Genomic DNA, 17,578 nt, shown 5'->3' on the forward strand with positions numbered 1-17,578 from the left:
CCACAATGTAACCTTGCATCTGGCAGAGTAATTTAACAAAATTAATTGTATACCACCAAAAGTCAATGAGACACTGAGGAAAATCCTTTGGAATGCTATTTCCTTTCCTTTGGAAGAGAATTATGTACAATTTCAGCATGATTTGCATTGCTAACAGTGAAATCCAACTGGGAGGAATCACTCTCATTTATATTACTTTCCCATGAGAAAATCAAGGCAGAGCTATAAAGCTAGTGCTCTTATTCGCAAATAGCTCCATAATGCTTACTTGGCTTTAGCCAAGACATGTTACTTGGCAGCAAAAACCTTTAATCACAATTGTGGCTGAGCAGATATTCAAGGGTAAATGTGCTTCTTCAAGACGTGACTCCCAATCTGGTGCAAAAGTCAGCATCAATTAATATAATAAATACTGTAATATTTACCGAAGAACTTTATAATGGAAAGGAAGGGATAGAATGATTCCTGTTTACACAGAGTCCTAAAAATCTTTTGTAGGAAAGAGAATTGCTTATGAAGAAGCAGCCTCAAAATGAGATTAGATTCTCATTGCTTTTATTTATTAAATTTATGTTTGGCTTCTGTGTATGCCATTTCATAATTACAAAACCTGCTGTGAATGAGGAAATAGTACCATTCTCCATTAATAGCCTAAGGAAATGAAAAAGGGGGGTTCATTTTTTTGTGACAAAGGTTAAACATTTGTCAGCAAGGAACCTGTCTATACACATGGATGTTGCATGGGACAGCTTTGTTTGGGACAGTCCCATGAGGATGTTGTAGGCTCCAGTGTGTCCCTTTTGCCTTAGGGATGGCCCCATGGCCACCCTGATCAGTTGAGGGTCATTTCATTTGTGTCATCCTGGTTCCTGTTGCTTTTCCCTCTAAAACTGTTGAGCAGTCTTTGGAAGCTTTGTGAATATGTTGCCAAATTAGGTCTCCTGTCACCTCCCAATTACGTGCCCAAAGCCTGTTGTTTAAACAGGATATATGCAAAATGCAACAATTCTTAATGCTGTAATTCTACAGAGCTCTGTTCCTACATGTAGTCCTCTGTATGAATTTTATATCCGTACTTTCAATGTAAAAGTTTGACATATAAACAAATGAACAGAAGTGGCCCAAATGAAAGCAGTTCATTATTCATCTCTGTGTATTATTTATTGTATTTTGACAAACATCTCATAGTCTGCATTCACTCTGTTGCTGGTGTGTTCAGCGCCTAGGTATTTGAAATGATGTATAGAAAACATATGGTTTCAATAATATTGCAGTGCTTTTATACAGACAATGAGAATTGAATTAAGTACTATTTTGAAACCCCTATGGAGATGTAAAAGTATCAAAGGCTGCAGCAGAACAATACTGCTAAATGTCTGAAAATATTTGGCTTAATCAGTCAACAATTTTACACCTAAAGTATTGATTTATTGTAATATTATACGTTTAAAAAAAATAGGAGGAGAAACCCTAAATTTCTACAATGAGTTATAATCTGGATTTGAAAATGAAAACTGTTTGAAATTACACTTATAAAAGGCAGAACAGAAAAAAGTATTTTACAACAGTTTTCTATATTTGTCACTGGTATGATAGTGTGTTTTCATAACTGCTTCTTGAGAGTGGTTGTGGCTGATAAGGCAAAGAAAGCATAAATTCCTGTCTTAGAATCTGCAAGTATTTGCATAGGAAAACTCTTGATAAATGACACAGCTGCACAAAAACAGAATGTGTCTCCTGTTGAGGATGAAGAGATTATTATTTTTGCTCTATGATAGACAAAAGAAAATTTTAAAGCCTATCTCACTTGAACTTATTGCACACAGTTAAAAGTAACTGAGCATATATATGCACAGAATTGGAGCACCTGTTAATAATATCCATTACCTAAAGTATGAGCTAAACACTTGTGAAACAATGAATATTACACCTTGGGATTACATTTTGGCATTATAAATGAGACATGTTCACTTCTATGTTTACCAAATCCAAATATGAGTAGCATCTCTAGTTGTTACTATACAACAGACCACAAAAGTGAAGTTAAACATTTTTTTAGATTTATAGTACATGTTGGTTTAAAACCAAATTTTTTAAAGTCTGATATCTGAAAATATCCCAAGTCATATTCAAAGTCTGTGAGCATTGTGTCTATATGCTTATACATAACATAATAAGAATGATTTAGTGGTATATCTGAAACCAACTAATGTGTCCACACACATATATTATCAATCTGGATTGAGATATAAACCATGTTTTAACATTCTAAGAATAGGTTTAACTTCTTCAGGAATTCTTCCCATTCTTTCTCCTCCTCCAGTGTGATTGTGTGAAAGAGACTGGGTGCTTCCATTGCTATTTTACAGTAATCACAGATCAGTATGTTACCAGAATGCTCATCACACAACACCCCACACTCCATTAGTTGTATAAATTGTAATTTGAAATTGGCCTGTTTTCAATTGTTATCAAAATTAATGACAGCTTCTCCAAGTCTGTAGAATATAGTGGGCTGTGAAAAGTTTTATACGTTAGAGAAGGTGAGAATGAAAAGTGGAGGCTAGGCTAGGATCATTCTTGTCTGAATGAGACCACCATAGAATAATATATAAAAACAAAACAAAGGAGAACTGAGTTGAAATTTAAAATATTTTTTCATAGTCACCAGTTTTGCGGAGAGGGAAATCATCCTTGGCATCTTGCGCTCCTGGTAATGGATATTTGTAAGAAGGAGAAGTTCCACTTAGGGGTGGAGAACTTTGATCCAGTGAAGTATGGTGAGCAGCCCTGGAAAAAGGAAAGGAACAAAGGGTCACACTTCGTGATTTAACAGTAATTGTTCATCCATGTTATTCAGATATTATTAACTGTGTACAAGTTTTTAACATATATGGTAAGTGCTCGCTTATAGGAGTATACAGATATTTGCTATTTTGTTAACAACTGCTGCATTTGAATGAAAACTGATCCCTATTGGCCAGGTAAATACACCAATATTCAATTACATACATTGGAAGAAATTTAAATATAGTATAACTTCATTTTACTTTCACTAATTTTTATATAAAGTACTGTTTTCTTCTAAAGGGGCAATCAGTATTATCAGGAAATTTTTAAAATGGTGCAGGAGTGTATTTGCACTACACAACACTGATACTTTTTAACTGCCATGTCTTCATTTTATGTAATCCTCCGATTGGTAGTTTTTTGTTTTGTTTTTTTCGTGTCAGGAGCAACCGGAGTTGCTTCTGGAGTGAAAGAATTGGCCGTCTGCAAGGACGTTGCCCAGGGAATGCCTGGATGTTTTGATGTTTTTACCATCCTTGTGGGAGGTTTCTCTCATATCCCCGCATGGAGCTGGAGCTGTCAGAGGGAGCTCATTCACGCTCTCCCCGGGTGGGATTCGAACCTGGCAGCCTTCAGGTCAGCAACCCAACCTTCAAGTCACAAGGCTTTTATCCCCTAGGCCACCGGAGGTGATTGGTAATTAAAGAGTTCTAATACATTACCCTGAACGACACCATCTTGTCTTTCCCTATTATTGTTTTTGTTGTTGCTGTTATTGTTATTATTTACTGTTGGCATGATCAGGGGACTAATAATAAACAAATCTATTATGTTTATTTATACCCCACTTTATCACTCCTGAAGGAGACTCAAAGCAGCTTACAATTGAAAATATGACCACACAATTTAAAATATAAAGAAATGCAAACATTAAAACAGAATTAAACATAACAGTATTAAAATTCACAGTTAAAATATATTAAAACATATTCAAAGCTAAAAATCACAGAGTAGCCCTGGCCTATCAGTCTGATATAACTATAGTGTAGCCACATGGCTCAGTATAATTCCATTTAGTTTTCTGCCACAGGAGAAAGCATATCACTTTTTGGGCGTAATGTGTTGGTCTGTTCTATAATTTATCATTCTACCAACTTAAATAATTTATCATTCTACCAACTTAAATAAATCATTTCCCTAAATGAAAAAATGTAGTGAAACATATTTCCTTGTTTGTTTTTAGGATCAAAGAGAAACCTCACTAAATCTAATCCTCAAAATCTCACCCTAAACGTTATACTTTAAATGGCAAGCATTATGAGTCTATTGTCCAATAAAAGGTTATTGAAGAACAAAGCAGAACTTTACACAAGAGAGCAAAGTACTGAATGAATGCAGCAGCACACAAACACTAATCCGAATGTGCCTTTTGGAATTTTGATCTGAAAACTGCAGCTATTCAAACAGATATATATTCAGGCAAAATAATGTTTTTTCTTGTTGTAAAGATATCTGAACAAAAATAGTGTAAATAAGTACATTTTGAAAGCATATGAATAAGCACCTATCACTTTAAACCAGGAATCCTAGAGCAAAATTAGACCACAATGTCAATGAGCATTGGGCACAGGTGTAGTCCATTTGTTCACATATTGTTCTTCCATTTACAAAAATGATTCAACAAACCAAGATGTCAATTATGGAGTTTTGATTTAGCTTGGACAAATTTTACTATTTGTGCTTGGATTACATGTTTTATTCCTATCAGTATTATTAATTTTTGTTTAATGTTAGTGTATACTACATTAATATTAAGTTATTAATGTGGAATTTTTAATTTAATGTTAACATAAGATTATTGAGTTCATAGATTTTAAATTATTATTTATGAAATTAAATATTACATTATATGTAACTGGCCTCATGCATAATTTACATAATATCAATGTATTAATACATGTAAACTCATCTAAATTCATTTTGCAACTGCTTGTGGTTTATTCTGAAATGCTATTTCCCCTCTGTAAATTCTTATGCTTCTGTGAACTGCTTTGACTATAGTGATGGTCTTACATCTGAACCTGGAATTGTTTTGTAATTAAATTATTTGTTAAAATATTTGAGGATTATTTTTAAATGCCTTCATGCATAGCTTTGCAAAAAAAGGAACAAAGAATAAATGAGCCGGCACTTTTTTTGTTTTTTTGCTTGTTCACACTGTGGTTAAACTTGGATTCTAAAGTCACAAAATAATTCATGCTAATATGCCAATTTGTTAAACACCAAGAATATTAATCTGCTTGAAAGGTAACAGAAAATGTTTTTTTCTTATTGCTGCTAATTCTAAGTGCAGTTAGATTAATTTCTAACAAGTCTACATTGTGATTTTCCAAAGAAGCATAAAGGCAAAAAGTAATGCCTAGGAAAGATACAACTATCAATATGCAGAATACAATAATAAATAAGGATGAATAATATTCTTCTCAATTTCTTATAATTTTTCTATGTGCAATATTTTAATGTTTTACATGTTATTGCTCTGTTACAGTCAGTATATGGCAACATTTCCTCTGCATTTGTTTCTGTTTGCAACTCATGTTTTGAGATGTATATCTTGGTTGAAAGCAATCGGTCTCTGATGCCTGGTTTATAGCAGAGCTTGGAAACATTACTTTTGGACTATACCCCCCTCTACTGGCTAGGGGAATTTGGGGAGTTACCGTACTATAAAATATTTTTTTCTAAGCACTGGCTCACAGATAGGGAGGATCCTTCTACCACAAGGGGGGAGTGGGGATGTAATTTATCAGACGGCTGAACATACGTGTACCAAAGCTTGGGATGCCGACTAACGGAATGATTCTTCCCATTGGTTGTAGGATCTTTTGTTGCTGATTTACTCAGTAGAAACTCTTGAAGTTTCTGCTTCACTTCTGTACTGGCCACTGCTCCTAAAACACACAAGAGTTTTTACTTAATCTCAACTGGCAGAGTACTGAGAATTCATTAATAAAGACAACCACATGCAAGAGTGAAAATAAAAATGAGAATCAGACAGCCTCTGAAATTTCATCTTTTGAGTTTGTGTTGGGTCATATAGAAAAAACAAATGTGAACTAGTATTATGTCTTTAGGACAACATGTCACAAAACTGTGAACTCAGATATATGACATTTGAACTCCCAGAATTCTCCAACTGTAGTTTCATATATCTGCAATGTCCCAACCTGAAGTGGGTTGCCTCAAACTAAGGCACAGTAAAATATATGTGATACTCTTTCATCTTTCTGAAAAAGATGGTGACTAACATCACAATCATTTACCTGAAGTAAATTCCCTCATAGGTTTAAAACCAATGTGGGAATTCCTTCAAATCCAAATATGTTTAACAGGGTGGACTTTCTCTGGTCTGATCAGCCTCGATGATTTTTTTAAAACTTGCTGATTGAATGTAAAGAGGTACTTAACAGCGACATCTAAATAGTCCTGCAGAAAATTAGAAGCTCAGTTTGGCTTTTTCATTAAATCTTAATCCTAAACATGTCTGATCTTTTGAACTATAGAATGAATTCTTTTCATTCAGTATCAAGGTGATTGACTACAGAAAGCTTTCTATGTTCAATCCATGAGATATCCTATATGCTTCACTGTACTATGATGGTATAGTCATTCCTTCCCAGTTTCAGTTTATTTCTGAGAAAACTATATAACTTATTTGTGGATTTTACTTTTTTACAAAGTAAAGTAGAAGACCTGCTTCTGGTATTGTCCCTTTTTCTTTTACTGTAAAGTCATCGTTCTTTATATTAATGAGCAACATGAATGCATTAAACATCCAAGGTTTTATTTGAAGGGAAGGAACAGTTAGAGCCATATGTCAAATATTGCAGTCATTAGGGGAAAATGAGAGCCTGAACATATATAGGATATTTTCAAAGACAAAGTACAATGAGAGGGGCATACCCCATAACATATGTGTCATTGTGATCAGTGAGGTAGCACAGGTCCAGAGAATCTTGTTTCAAGAACTCCGCTACTGCTAAATTTATATAATTTCCTCTATATGCTAAAACCATCTTTAAAGGATGCCATAAAGTTCTCAGTTTTGCTGAATATTAACTCATGCTTTAACATCAAGGAAAAATTCCAGGGGGATAATGAGTGCATTTGAGGGTTACATTTTGTTACCTACTGTAAATAGCATTTTGAAGCACAGAAACTGTCAGGGTTTTTTTTCCCCCACTCCCATTCCATTTGTGTGGGGAATTATATGTATCTACCTCCCCCTAGTGAGTATCACATTCCTGTAATGTCCTTTTGTTCTGGATTTATTTGCCTTAAAGCCTGAGATACAGAAGGCTATGTAAGTTAAAACGCACTGTACTGTGATTGAATGTTGTGTGCACACATGCAAGTGTGCAGAAATATTTACAATTCAATTAATAGGACTGATGGTAAACCTTAAAAGAGTAGCTACATGTTGAGTCTGAATGGTACCTTATTGCCCAGCCATGCTTTAATACACACAGGCTTTTACAAAGGAATAGAAGGGGATGGTGGAGGAGGTAGCAGCTGGCAAGCCAACAGATCTAAGATTGAGTCTAGTCTTTCAGTTTGTGCCTTGACTGAGGACATCTTACTTTCTCGACTCCTTTCTTTGCTCCTGATTGGAGGAAGCTGCTCCCGCCGATGTCTCTCCAATTCCTGTTCTTGCCGCTGTTGTTCTAGTTTCTGCTCTTTCTCAAGGAGTTCTTGTTGTTGCTTAATGGCTAAGAGTTCCTGTTGTAACTTGCAAAGAACACAGCATCATGAGAAAGTGAACGTTTTAGGATACCAGTAGCCACAAGAAGTCTTCACTCCATTTGTACCAGTGGTCCTACTGCAAACTGAAGTTGAAGCCCATGAGAATTAATTTAGCTATAACTGACTTGTTCTATTAATTTCAATTGGCTTTAAGCAGAGATCATGTCTAGGTTACCCAGAAGTGTCTAAATGAGTCAAATGGAACTACTCTAAATTACGTCAATATAGAATGGAATCATTATGGTCAATAATGAATTGTTTGCTTTTCTAATTCTTTGTTCTTTTTTCACACTGAACTATTTTTCTGAGGCACTGAGAACAATGAAAAGGCATGAACATGAGAGACAAAACACTCATTTTGAGTTGTCTTGCAATTCTCAAGTGAAAGCCCATACTTAATTTTCATTTATATTTATAGATCGATCATTCCTTTTTTCAAATCTATTTGGTTTATTTATGTTTTAAAGGAAATATAATCCAGAAGCAAAGAACATTTGTAAATCTATTTGCAAAACTAACCCACGAAATAATAAAAGGCAATTTTCAAGACAAGTACACTTGATTCTTTCAAGTTACTATATAAATAAGAGGTGTTCACAACTTATAGAGATATCACTTTTATTTGGGGAATTAAGCAACTTATAAATATGAATGAAATTCTGGGCACAGGTCTAGCAATACAGTAGAGTCTCACTTATCCAACATAAACAGGCTGGCAGAATGTTGGATAAGCGAATATGTTGGATAATAAGGAGGCATTAAGGAAAAGCCTATTAAACATCAAATTAGGTTATGATTTTACAAATGAAGCACCAAAACATCATGTTAGACAACAAATTTGGCAGAAAAAGTAGTTCGATACGCAGTAATGCTATGTAGTAATTACTGTATTTATGAATTTAGCACCAAAATATCACAATATATTGAAAACATTGACTACAAAAATGCGTTGGATAACACAGAACGTTGGATAAGCGAGTGTTGGATAAGTGAGACTCTACTGTATACAATATCACCACATGCATTAAATCTATCTTTCTGTGCAATTCTGACTCAACTCTGAAAGACTTACAAAATTAATTATTTCAGGGAGTCGTTTCTATGATGTATGATGGCAAAATAAATTTTTAATACAGGACAATCAAAAGGATAGTAAACTTAGGTAAGCTTTCATCCCATACAATGCTCATGAAAAAACTAATAGTCCACAGTTCATTATTCAACTGTTCTATGGGGGGTTTTTTTAGAGACATGTCCCCTTTCCTATGTGACTGTTCTTTCAATGTTAAGCTTGCTATTCTGTTCTTTGAGGAGAAAAGAGACATTTTGTTACCTTTATGTGCTCTTGGATTTGAGCTTGGTGCTGTCGTGTGAGGTTCTCGTGCTGTTTCTGAAATTCTGCTATCAGGAGCTGCTTCTGAATTTGCTGCTGCTGCTGAATCAAGAGGAGCTCCTGCTGTAGCTGCTTCTCACGTAATAGTGGGTCCACCATAGGAACCATCATCCTGAGATCAGTTCGCAAATCTAATGGTGTGATAGGTTCTAATCCCACGGGAACTTCTGATTTCACATCCCCTAAAATAGCAGAAGAAAAACAAAAAGGGAAAATAGATTTGCAGCTTTGTAAGATTATGAATTGAGTGGAAAAAGTCGGAAGACAAATATCTGCCTCTACTTTTGTAACACGTGGGAAGCAAGTAATGGAAGCTACTTCTTTGACCTATTGAAAAGAGCAATTATTTTTTGTAATTATCAAGGACAGGTCCTTTTCCATGATTGCCCTCAATCTTTGGAATTTGCTTCCTCAAACTATATTTTTTGAACAAATGTACTCTGCATCAGAAATATTTTGATGGCTGATTAGTTTGAAAGTATGGTTTTTAATGTCTCAATCTCTTGCACTCATTGGTTTATACTTTTAATGGATTTTAACTGTGAATTTTTAAAATACTGTTTATATTTATTTCTGTTTTAATGTTTGCGTATTTGTATATTTTAAATTATATGCTAATGCTTGTATGTAACGCCACTTTCAGTCTTCTTTGGGAGAGATAAAGCGGGGTATAAATAAATATAACAACAACAACAACAACAACAACAACAACAACAACAACTTTTTTGGAGAATGTGCACTGAAGATAGGTTAGAACTGTAGTAAATAGACAGACAGACAGAGAACAAAAGCACAGAAGGTCTGCATATAATGCATCCTTGTCAGATTTGCTGTCACAGAATGTCCCAATGGCTAAAGGTATAGGTGACTCTAAAAGAGAATTAAATGATTTGTTGATGAGAATAGATGTATTGAAGAATAATTTAGCCAACTAGAACCTCCATGTTCAGTACAGGGAAGCACACTAGTTCCAATGGAACGAAAAGCAGGAATGAGCTATTACTTTCACACTTTATGAATACCTACAAATGATCAGTGGAGCATCTAAGTAATAATGGAGTGGGTTAGGAGTTTTATTTTTCTACCCTCTTCCTATTGGCTTTTCCCCCTTTATAATACTAGAGAAGGAATAGAAACAAATGAGCATAAATCCACACTGCCTTAAGCGCTATTTTTTGAGAGATATCGGTTCACATTTTATATACATTTAAATCATAGCACTGCCATGATTGCAGGAATAACATTTTTGTTTCTGTTGCCCTGATGAGTGCATTTACTTTGGAAGAAACTGCTTTCTAGTAGAAAACGATAATATGGTATGTTGTTAAAGTCAAAATCTGTAACCAGATACATGCATGCTCTTCTGGTCAATGTTCAGCTTTAACTGCGCCACTGTAAAAGTGCATGGCTCAGTGTAAACCGGCAGGTCATACGGGCACCTGCAAGGAATACTGAGCAAATTCCCTCAAGTTTTAATTTAAACATAGGTCCCTAGATCACAAGAAAGCTGCCTTATGTCAAGGTAGACTGTCAGTCTATTTGACATAGTATTGTTTATCCTGAATGGCAGCAGTTTTCTTCCTCATCCCTACCTGATGCCAGAGATTGAACACAGGAATCTTTATGTGTGCAACGCATAGTCTCGACCACTGAAATGTAGGTTTTCTTTGTATTAGTTATTCTAAGGGGAACAAATGTAGGAGTTCAAAGGAAAGACTGGAAGGAGACAAAGATGATCATCCTACATCAAGGAACTGAAGCATGACACTTTGTCTTGACATTTCTATGACTCCCCCTGCCGGTATATTCCTTTGATGGACAGGGCACCAGGAAGAACTTTCTAGCACAAGGGTGGGCATACTGGCCAATGGCTGTATTATATATACGTTTTTAAGGTTTTTATAATGCGTTTTAACCATGTTATTAACAGATCTGTTTATATTGTTTTGTTTTTATGATTGCAATTTGGGCATTAAATTTTGCCAATTTTTGTAAGCCGCCCTGAGTCCCCTCGGGTGAGAAGGGTGGGGTATAAATGTTGTAAATAAATAAAATAAATAAATATTTGAGGCCATGGTTTCAAAGCTTAATGCAGCCCCTTATAGCCTTTTACAATGGCCCACTCCTACTCTAACCATTTGTGTCTCATCCCAAACTCTCCCCGCCCTGCCCCACAAATCTATAAAACTTCTGGGGGGTGGGGAGAAGAACAGAAAAGTAATTCAGACACTGATGAGCCAGATCATCTCAGTTCTGAATTGGAAGGAAAAGGGAGTACACCCTCCAATTCCTTTCCTTTGGAGCAACACGATTTAATTTATTTCATGTACTCTCCCCTCCTCACCAGAAACAACAGCCCCTCCCAGGGCTTCTCAGTTGAGGTGGGAAATTTTGGATGTTGCCCTCTACAGAATGGCCCCTTGGGCTCCATCTTTTTGAAACATTTAACTAGCAGACCTCAGAAATAGCCCAATGGAAAATTTAAAAATTCATATAACTGATCTGCCTTCACAAATAGAATTTCAAGCATCATTTACATGTGTTTGTGTGTGCACGTTATCACTCGTCAAGTTATGGCAAAACCGCGAATTTCAAAGGATTTTCTTAAACAAGAAATACTCAGAGGTATTTTGCCAGTTTCTTCCTCTGGAATATAGCCTACAGCACTGAATATTTATTGTCTTCAATCTAAGCAGGACTGACCCTGCTTAGCTTCCGTGATCAAACAGGATTTAGTGCCGTTAGGATATTTAGGCTAAACTGGACAAAACAAAAACTCTTCTGTAGCTGAAAGAAGAGAAAAACCCATGGTGCAAAAGAAATCGGTGTGCATTTCATCCGGTAGAGGGCAGTAACACACAAGCCTATTCGATAGCTATTTTCAAAAGCAAACCTATAGATTAGCCTTCATGTCTGGACACATATATCAGCAGTACATACAAATGGAAATAGGAAGAGTATTCCATTTTTACTTTAAAGATAGCGTTTTCTTTCTGTATCTCTCTTCTTTTTATTCAAGAATACCAAATAGAAAATATATTTTTCCATAAATTGTTTTTTCCAAATGGAAATGTGCAGTATAAAGGTAAGGTTTTTTGTTATATATGCGTATGTATTTCAAGATTGTGATAAATCCTTTCAAAAATAATCTGCCCCCCTTCTCTCTCTCCCCCCCCCCCCCCCGGTAGTGATTGTGGAAAATGCTGAATTTTTTTTCCCTATCACCAAACAGATATCAATTGTTGCTGTTGTTCCTAATGGCAGGAGCATTTATAGTACTATTTACTTTCTCAAATAGCTCTGGTGAATCTCAAGGTATCATTTGCGTTTCCTGCTTTCCACCCTGCTAGAATTACATTATCCAAGTCCTGGCTTTTGTTCGAAGTCTAATCACAAAATTGCAAAAATCACCCTTAAGTTACAAAAAATACCCTTGATTATAAATAATTGTCTCAGACCAAAAAGAAAAGTGGATAGACAGCAAGAGCCTACTCCTTTCATCCAATTTATTCTGCAGCAAGCCACATTCCATTTGTCTAGACTAAATATAGCAGCGTTTATACAAGAAATCAATAGTGCTTGGAGAGAGCAGAGCAAAGACATGAATATTTCATCAAACTCACAGAGAAATGGCAATCAGCAAACTGACAGCTCAGTGGAGGCTGACTCCTCCGGCCTTCCAGATAAGTCTTTGTTATTTGGACGATGGCTCATCCCCTTCAAGTCCCCGTCTTATCACAGGCTCTTTTCTATTTTTAGCATTAATTGCATTGTAGGTGACAAAGGCTTATCATGTTTAAAGTGGAGCGATAGATTTTCTTACATCCGCTCTGCCACATAATAAGCCTCACCAGGAACAATAGAATTTACTAGAGCTGAGCAAAAATACAGCTTCCCAAAACTGCCAATTGGAACCTTCTCTGATCTGGTGCCTTCAAGTGGTTTTGGACTACAGCTCCTATCAGCTTCAGTCAATTCTCATGTATTTGGTAATATGACTTTCATGAAAGCCACAACTTCTGCTAAAACTGACTTCTTTGTTCAGCAGCTTCTGATTTGATAACTAGATGACTGACAACAGAAATTGATCACTCCTTCTGTTGAGAGTCATAGAGTGGGGTGGGGATTGGGTCCATTCACATTTTCTAATATAGTACAACCTTACCAGACACCAAGAGCCTCTGGTGGCACAGCGGGTTAAATCACTGAGCTGCTGAACTTGCTGACCAAAAGGTTAGTGGTTTGAATTCAGGGAGCGGGGTAAGCTCCTGCTGTTAGCACCAGCTTCTGCAAACCTAGCAGTTCGAAAACATGCAAATGTGAGTAGATCAATAGGTACTGCTTTGGCGGGAAGGTAACTGCGCTCCATGCAATTATGACCTTGGAGGCATTTACAGATACTGCTGGCTCTTTGACTTAAAAATTGAAATGAGCACCACCCCCCAGAATTGGAAACGCCTAGACTTAATGTCATGGGAAAGCCTTTACCTTTACTTACCAGGTTCTGGTTTGGATGATTACTATGCAAAATACAGACACATGTCACATTATTATTTTAAAAAAATTGGAGTCAAAACACTTGTGGCTCTACTGAAAGTGATCCAGCAATCTATCAAAAGATTCCCTCTACCTTCTCAACAACACATCCATCACAAATAATTAATTACTAGTGAAGGGGGATTCCATTTTAATCACTTCTAGAAAACAAGAAGCTATGGCATCAAGTTTGAATCTTCAAAGATGCTTTACATCTACAAATATAATTTCATAACATTAAGCTGTCAAACAGAATTTGATTATTCTGAAAGATCTTTTTGGCATATGAAAAAATTAGCAAAAAAATCAAGAAGATAAACAACTTTTAAACAATAGCTATTGTTGTTGATTTTTTTTTACAGTTTGACAATTTGGCAAATCTATCCCTTCTATCACTTGCAGAATTGCCCAATTTAGTTTCCCAATTTAAAGTCAACTAGGTGTAATTCAACTAGATCCTAAAGCTCTCATTAATGTAATGCAATCGAGTGAATCCCACTGACCACGATGAGAGAAATGCTGCTAAGTGCCTTGATGTTATTTCTAACTCATAGAAACTCTATCATAATATTTCTTGGCAAGATTTCTGTATATGATGCTTGCCATTGCCTTCCTCTAAGGCTGAGTGAGTGCTACTTGCCTAAGGTCCCCTCAATATGTTTTTTTCCATGGCTGAGAAAGGATTCAAACTCTGATATCATGTAGGGTTGGATTATATCTCACCACCTCTGAGGATGCCTGCCATAGATGTGGGTGAAACATCAGGGGAGAATGCTTCTGGAACATGTCCATACAGCCCAGAAAACTCAAAGCAATCCATGTAGAAATAGTTTAGCATTCAAATTACTATATCCCTTGCTCTAATGGGAGAGTAGAAAGGTAAGAATAACTGAAAATGGATAAAATGCTACCTTCACCTCAGGCTTATGAAATGGCAGCAGTTCTGCCACAGTATTCCTTCTTTGAGCTATTACGATAGCTCTGATAATTATCTGACAATAAAATAAACATTCCCAATTCTTAACATATTTAATAGGCTACATAAGCTGTAGCCCAACATAAAGAGCTACATATAACGGAGTTGCCTTTTTTCCTTCGGGGAAAATGAATAATTTTATTGCCATGTCTTTCAGTCAATGCAGTGTGGGAATTAGAGTAGCTTTAGAGGTGTTGGCTGAGAATGACAGGATTTGCAGCCCAGCATAACTGGAGAGCACCAGATTACAGAGGGTTGGATTAGAGTGTCGGACTAAAGTTGGAAAAAAACACATTCAGTCCATACTCAGCAATGAACTCTTCAAGTAACCCTGGCTCTGCCTGCAAACTTTCCAAAGTTGATAGGAAGATACAACAGGGGAGGGGAGAACAGCTCTTCATGTTCCTTGGAGAAAGACTGGGTGGGGAGCTATGAGGATCCTTTTTTGGCAGCACAAAGTAAAACCCCATCCCAAACATGCAGTGGCCTGGAAGTCGGCCATTTTTATTATTATACTTTCCTTTAAATGTCTGCATACATGTCAAAAATGAGAAGTTCAAAGAAATGGAAACAGGGATATGCTTTGATATACAACATTTTCATTTCCCAAGAGCCTGAATGGAAAACACAGATAACCACAGATAAAACATCATTTAGAGGCAGTGAAATACTAACTATTCAGTGAAAGAGAGCAAGTTTCTGGCAAATTGTATGAAAATGAATGGCTTTATTGGACCAATTCTCTAAAATCCACAATGCTTTTTGGAAGTATGCAAACATATTCAAGTATGACCATGAATAACTTCTAATTTCAAACATTCAAGAAGTTCTTAATTGTAAATGTTCACTATCCTAGCACTTAGCAAGCAGTTTGGGAGTGCAGTTTTATCAGCCTGCTATCTGGCATACATGTTTTCAAGCTACATTCTTGCTATTAACCAATGGGAGACCCTAAATTCTGATGAACATAGAGTTGGAAGAGACCACATGGGTCATCTAATCCAACCCCCTGCCATGCAGGAAAATCATAAAAAGTACCCCAACAGATGGACATCCAGCCTCTGTTTAAAAGCCTCCAAAGGAGGAGCTTCCACCGGACTACGAAGCAGTGAGTTCTACTGTTGAACAGCTCTTACACTCAGGAGCTCTTCCTAATGTTCAAGTAGAAACTCCTTTCCTGTAATTTGAATCCATTGCTCCAAGTCCTAGTCTCCAGCATAGCAGAAAACAAGCCTTTTCCCTCTTGCCAATGACATATTTTCATATATATTTATTTATACATGGCTATTATGCCTCCTCTCAACCTTCTCTTCTGCAAGCTCAACATACCCAGTTCTTTAAGATGCTCCTCATAGGGCATGGTCTCCAGACCTTTACTCATTTTAGCTGCTCTTCTCTGGACACGTTAATAATAATAATAATAATAATAATAATAATAATAATAATAATAATAAAACTTTATTTATATACCACCCTATCTCCCGGATGGGACTCAGGGCGGTTTCCAGTCATAAAAACAACACAAACATTACATAACAACGTAATAACACATTATTAAACAAAGTAAAATAATACAATTATAACAATAAATAAAACTTACATGACCAGATCAAGGGGACGGGAACCATAAACCCAATATATTAAAATGTATCATTTTAGGCTAGGGAAATCTTGTGCAATATACGTTCCAGCTTGTCAATATCTCTCTTGAACTGTGGTGTCCAGAATTGGACACATTATTCCAGGTGAGGTCTGACCAAGGCAGAATAGAGAGGCATCATGACTTCCCTCAATCTAGACACTATACTTCTTTGGATGCAGCACAAAATCCCATTAGCTTTTTTAGCTGCTGCATCACATCGTTGGCTCATGTTTAACTTGTTGTCCACTAAGACTCCAATATCTTTTTCATATGTAATGTTATCGAGTCAGGTTTCACCCATCCTGTATATCTGTATTTTATTTTTTCTGCCTTAGTGTAGTGTCTTACATTTGTCCATGTTGAAATTCATTTTGTTAGTTTTGCCCCAACTATCTAATCTGTTAAGGTCATTTTGAATTCTGATCCTATCTTCTGGAGTATTAGATATTCTTAATAATTTGGTGTCATCTGCAAGCTTGATGAACACACTCTCTAAACCTTAATTCAAGTTATTAATAAAGACGTTGAATGGAACTGGGCTCAGGACCGAACCCTGGGGCACTCTACTAGTCACTTCTTCCCAGGATGAAGAGGGCCCATTGGTGGTCACCCTTTGGGTTCAGCTGCTTAACCAATTACAAATCCACCTAACATTTTACTAGTTTGTTTGAAAGAAGATCATGGGGGACCTTGTCAAAGGACTTACTCAAATCAAGATATGCTACATCCCCAGCATTCCCTGCATCTACCAAATGTGTAACTCTATTGAAAAAGAGACAAGACTTGTCTGGCATAACTATTTCCTTGTTCTTCCTTTTTCTACTGACATAAGCCCTTTTTATTTTTATTCTCTCTGGTATTTTGCGCTTTAGCCTTTCAGACCTTTTCCCTACCTGTGTTGGTTATTTGTTTGAATTTCTCTTTGGTGATTTCCCCCCTTTTCCATTTCTTGTATTTGTCTTCTTTAAATCTTATCTCAGCTGAAAGTTCCTTGGACATCCGTATTGGTTTCTTTACACTTCTCTCTCTCTCTCTCTCTCTCTCTCTCTCTCTCTCTCTCTCTCTCTCTCTCTCTCTCTCTCTCTCTCTTTTGTCTTGCTGGCACTGTTTGTAATTGTGCCTTCAGTATCTCACTTTTAAGAAACTCTCATCCTTTATTAACTCCCTTCTCTTTTAATATTCCTGTCCATGGAATTATGTTCAGTATTTCCTTTTTTTTTTTTTTTTGAAGTCAGTTCTCCTAAATTCTGAAATGCATGTCTGCAAGGCAAGTGGGGTATTTGTTGGACTTTGCACTTTTGGCAGAGTTTGTTTTCCAACAAATATCAGAATAGTCAAAATCTCCCGTTACTACTACATCTCTTCTTTCTGCATGTATTGACATCTGTTCAAGGGAGTCTTCATTCAATTCTTCAGTCTAGCTTGGAGGTCTGTAGTA

General features: G+C 36.3%; 1 protein-coding gene across 5 annotated transcripts in view; it reads right to left on the minus strand.

Annotated features, from left to right (window-relative positions):
• Positions 1 to 17,578, minus strand: part of hdac9 (histone deacetylase 9) — a 511,618-nt gene that overhangs the window by 248,701 nt on the left and 245,339 nt on the right. For 4 of the 5 annotated variants that reach the window (XM_062957771.1, XM_062957774.1, XM_062957773.1 and 1 more), the window contains 4 exons: positions 8,927 to 9,168; positions 7,431 to 7,578; positions 5,615 to 5,741; positions 2,669 to 2,790 (listed from right to left, as the gene is read on the minus strand). In XM_062957771.1, the coding sequence (XP_062813841.1) occupies positions 2,669 to 2,790; positions 5,615 to 5,741; positions 7,431 to 7,578; positions 8,927 to 9,168 (639 nt within the window). The remainder of the gene's footprint in view (positions 1 to 2,668; positions 2,791 to 5,614; positions 5,742 to 7,430; positions 7,579 to 8,926; positions 9,169 to 17,578) is intronic. The other variant, XM_062957772.1, reaches the window with a different exon arrangement.

Source organism: Anolis carolinensis, chromosome 6 (genome assembly GCF_035594765.1).
Source record: "Anolis carolinensis isolate JA03-04 chromosome 6, rAnoCar3.1.pri, whole genome shotgun sequence".
Taxonomy (NCBI): domain Eukaryota; kingdom Metazoa; phylum Chordata; class Lepidosauria; order Squamata; family Dactyloidae; genus Anolis; species Anolis carolinensis.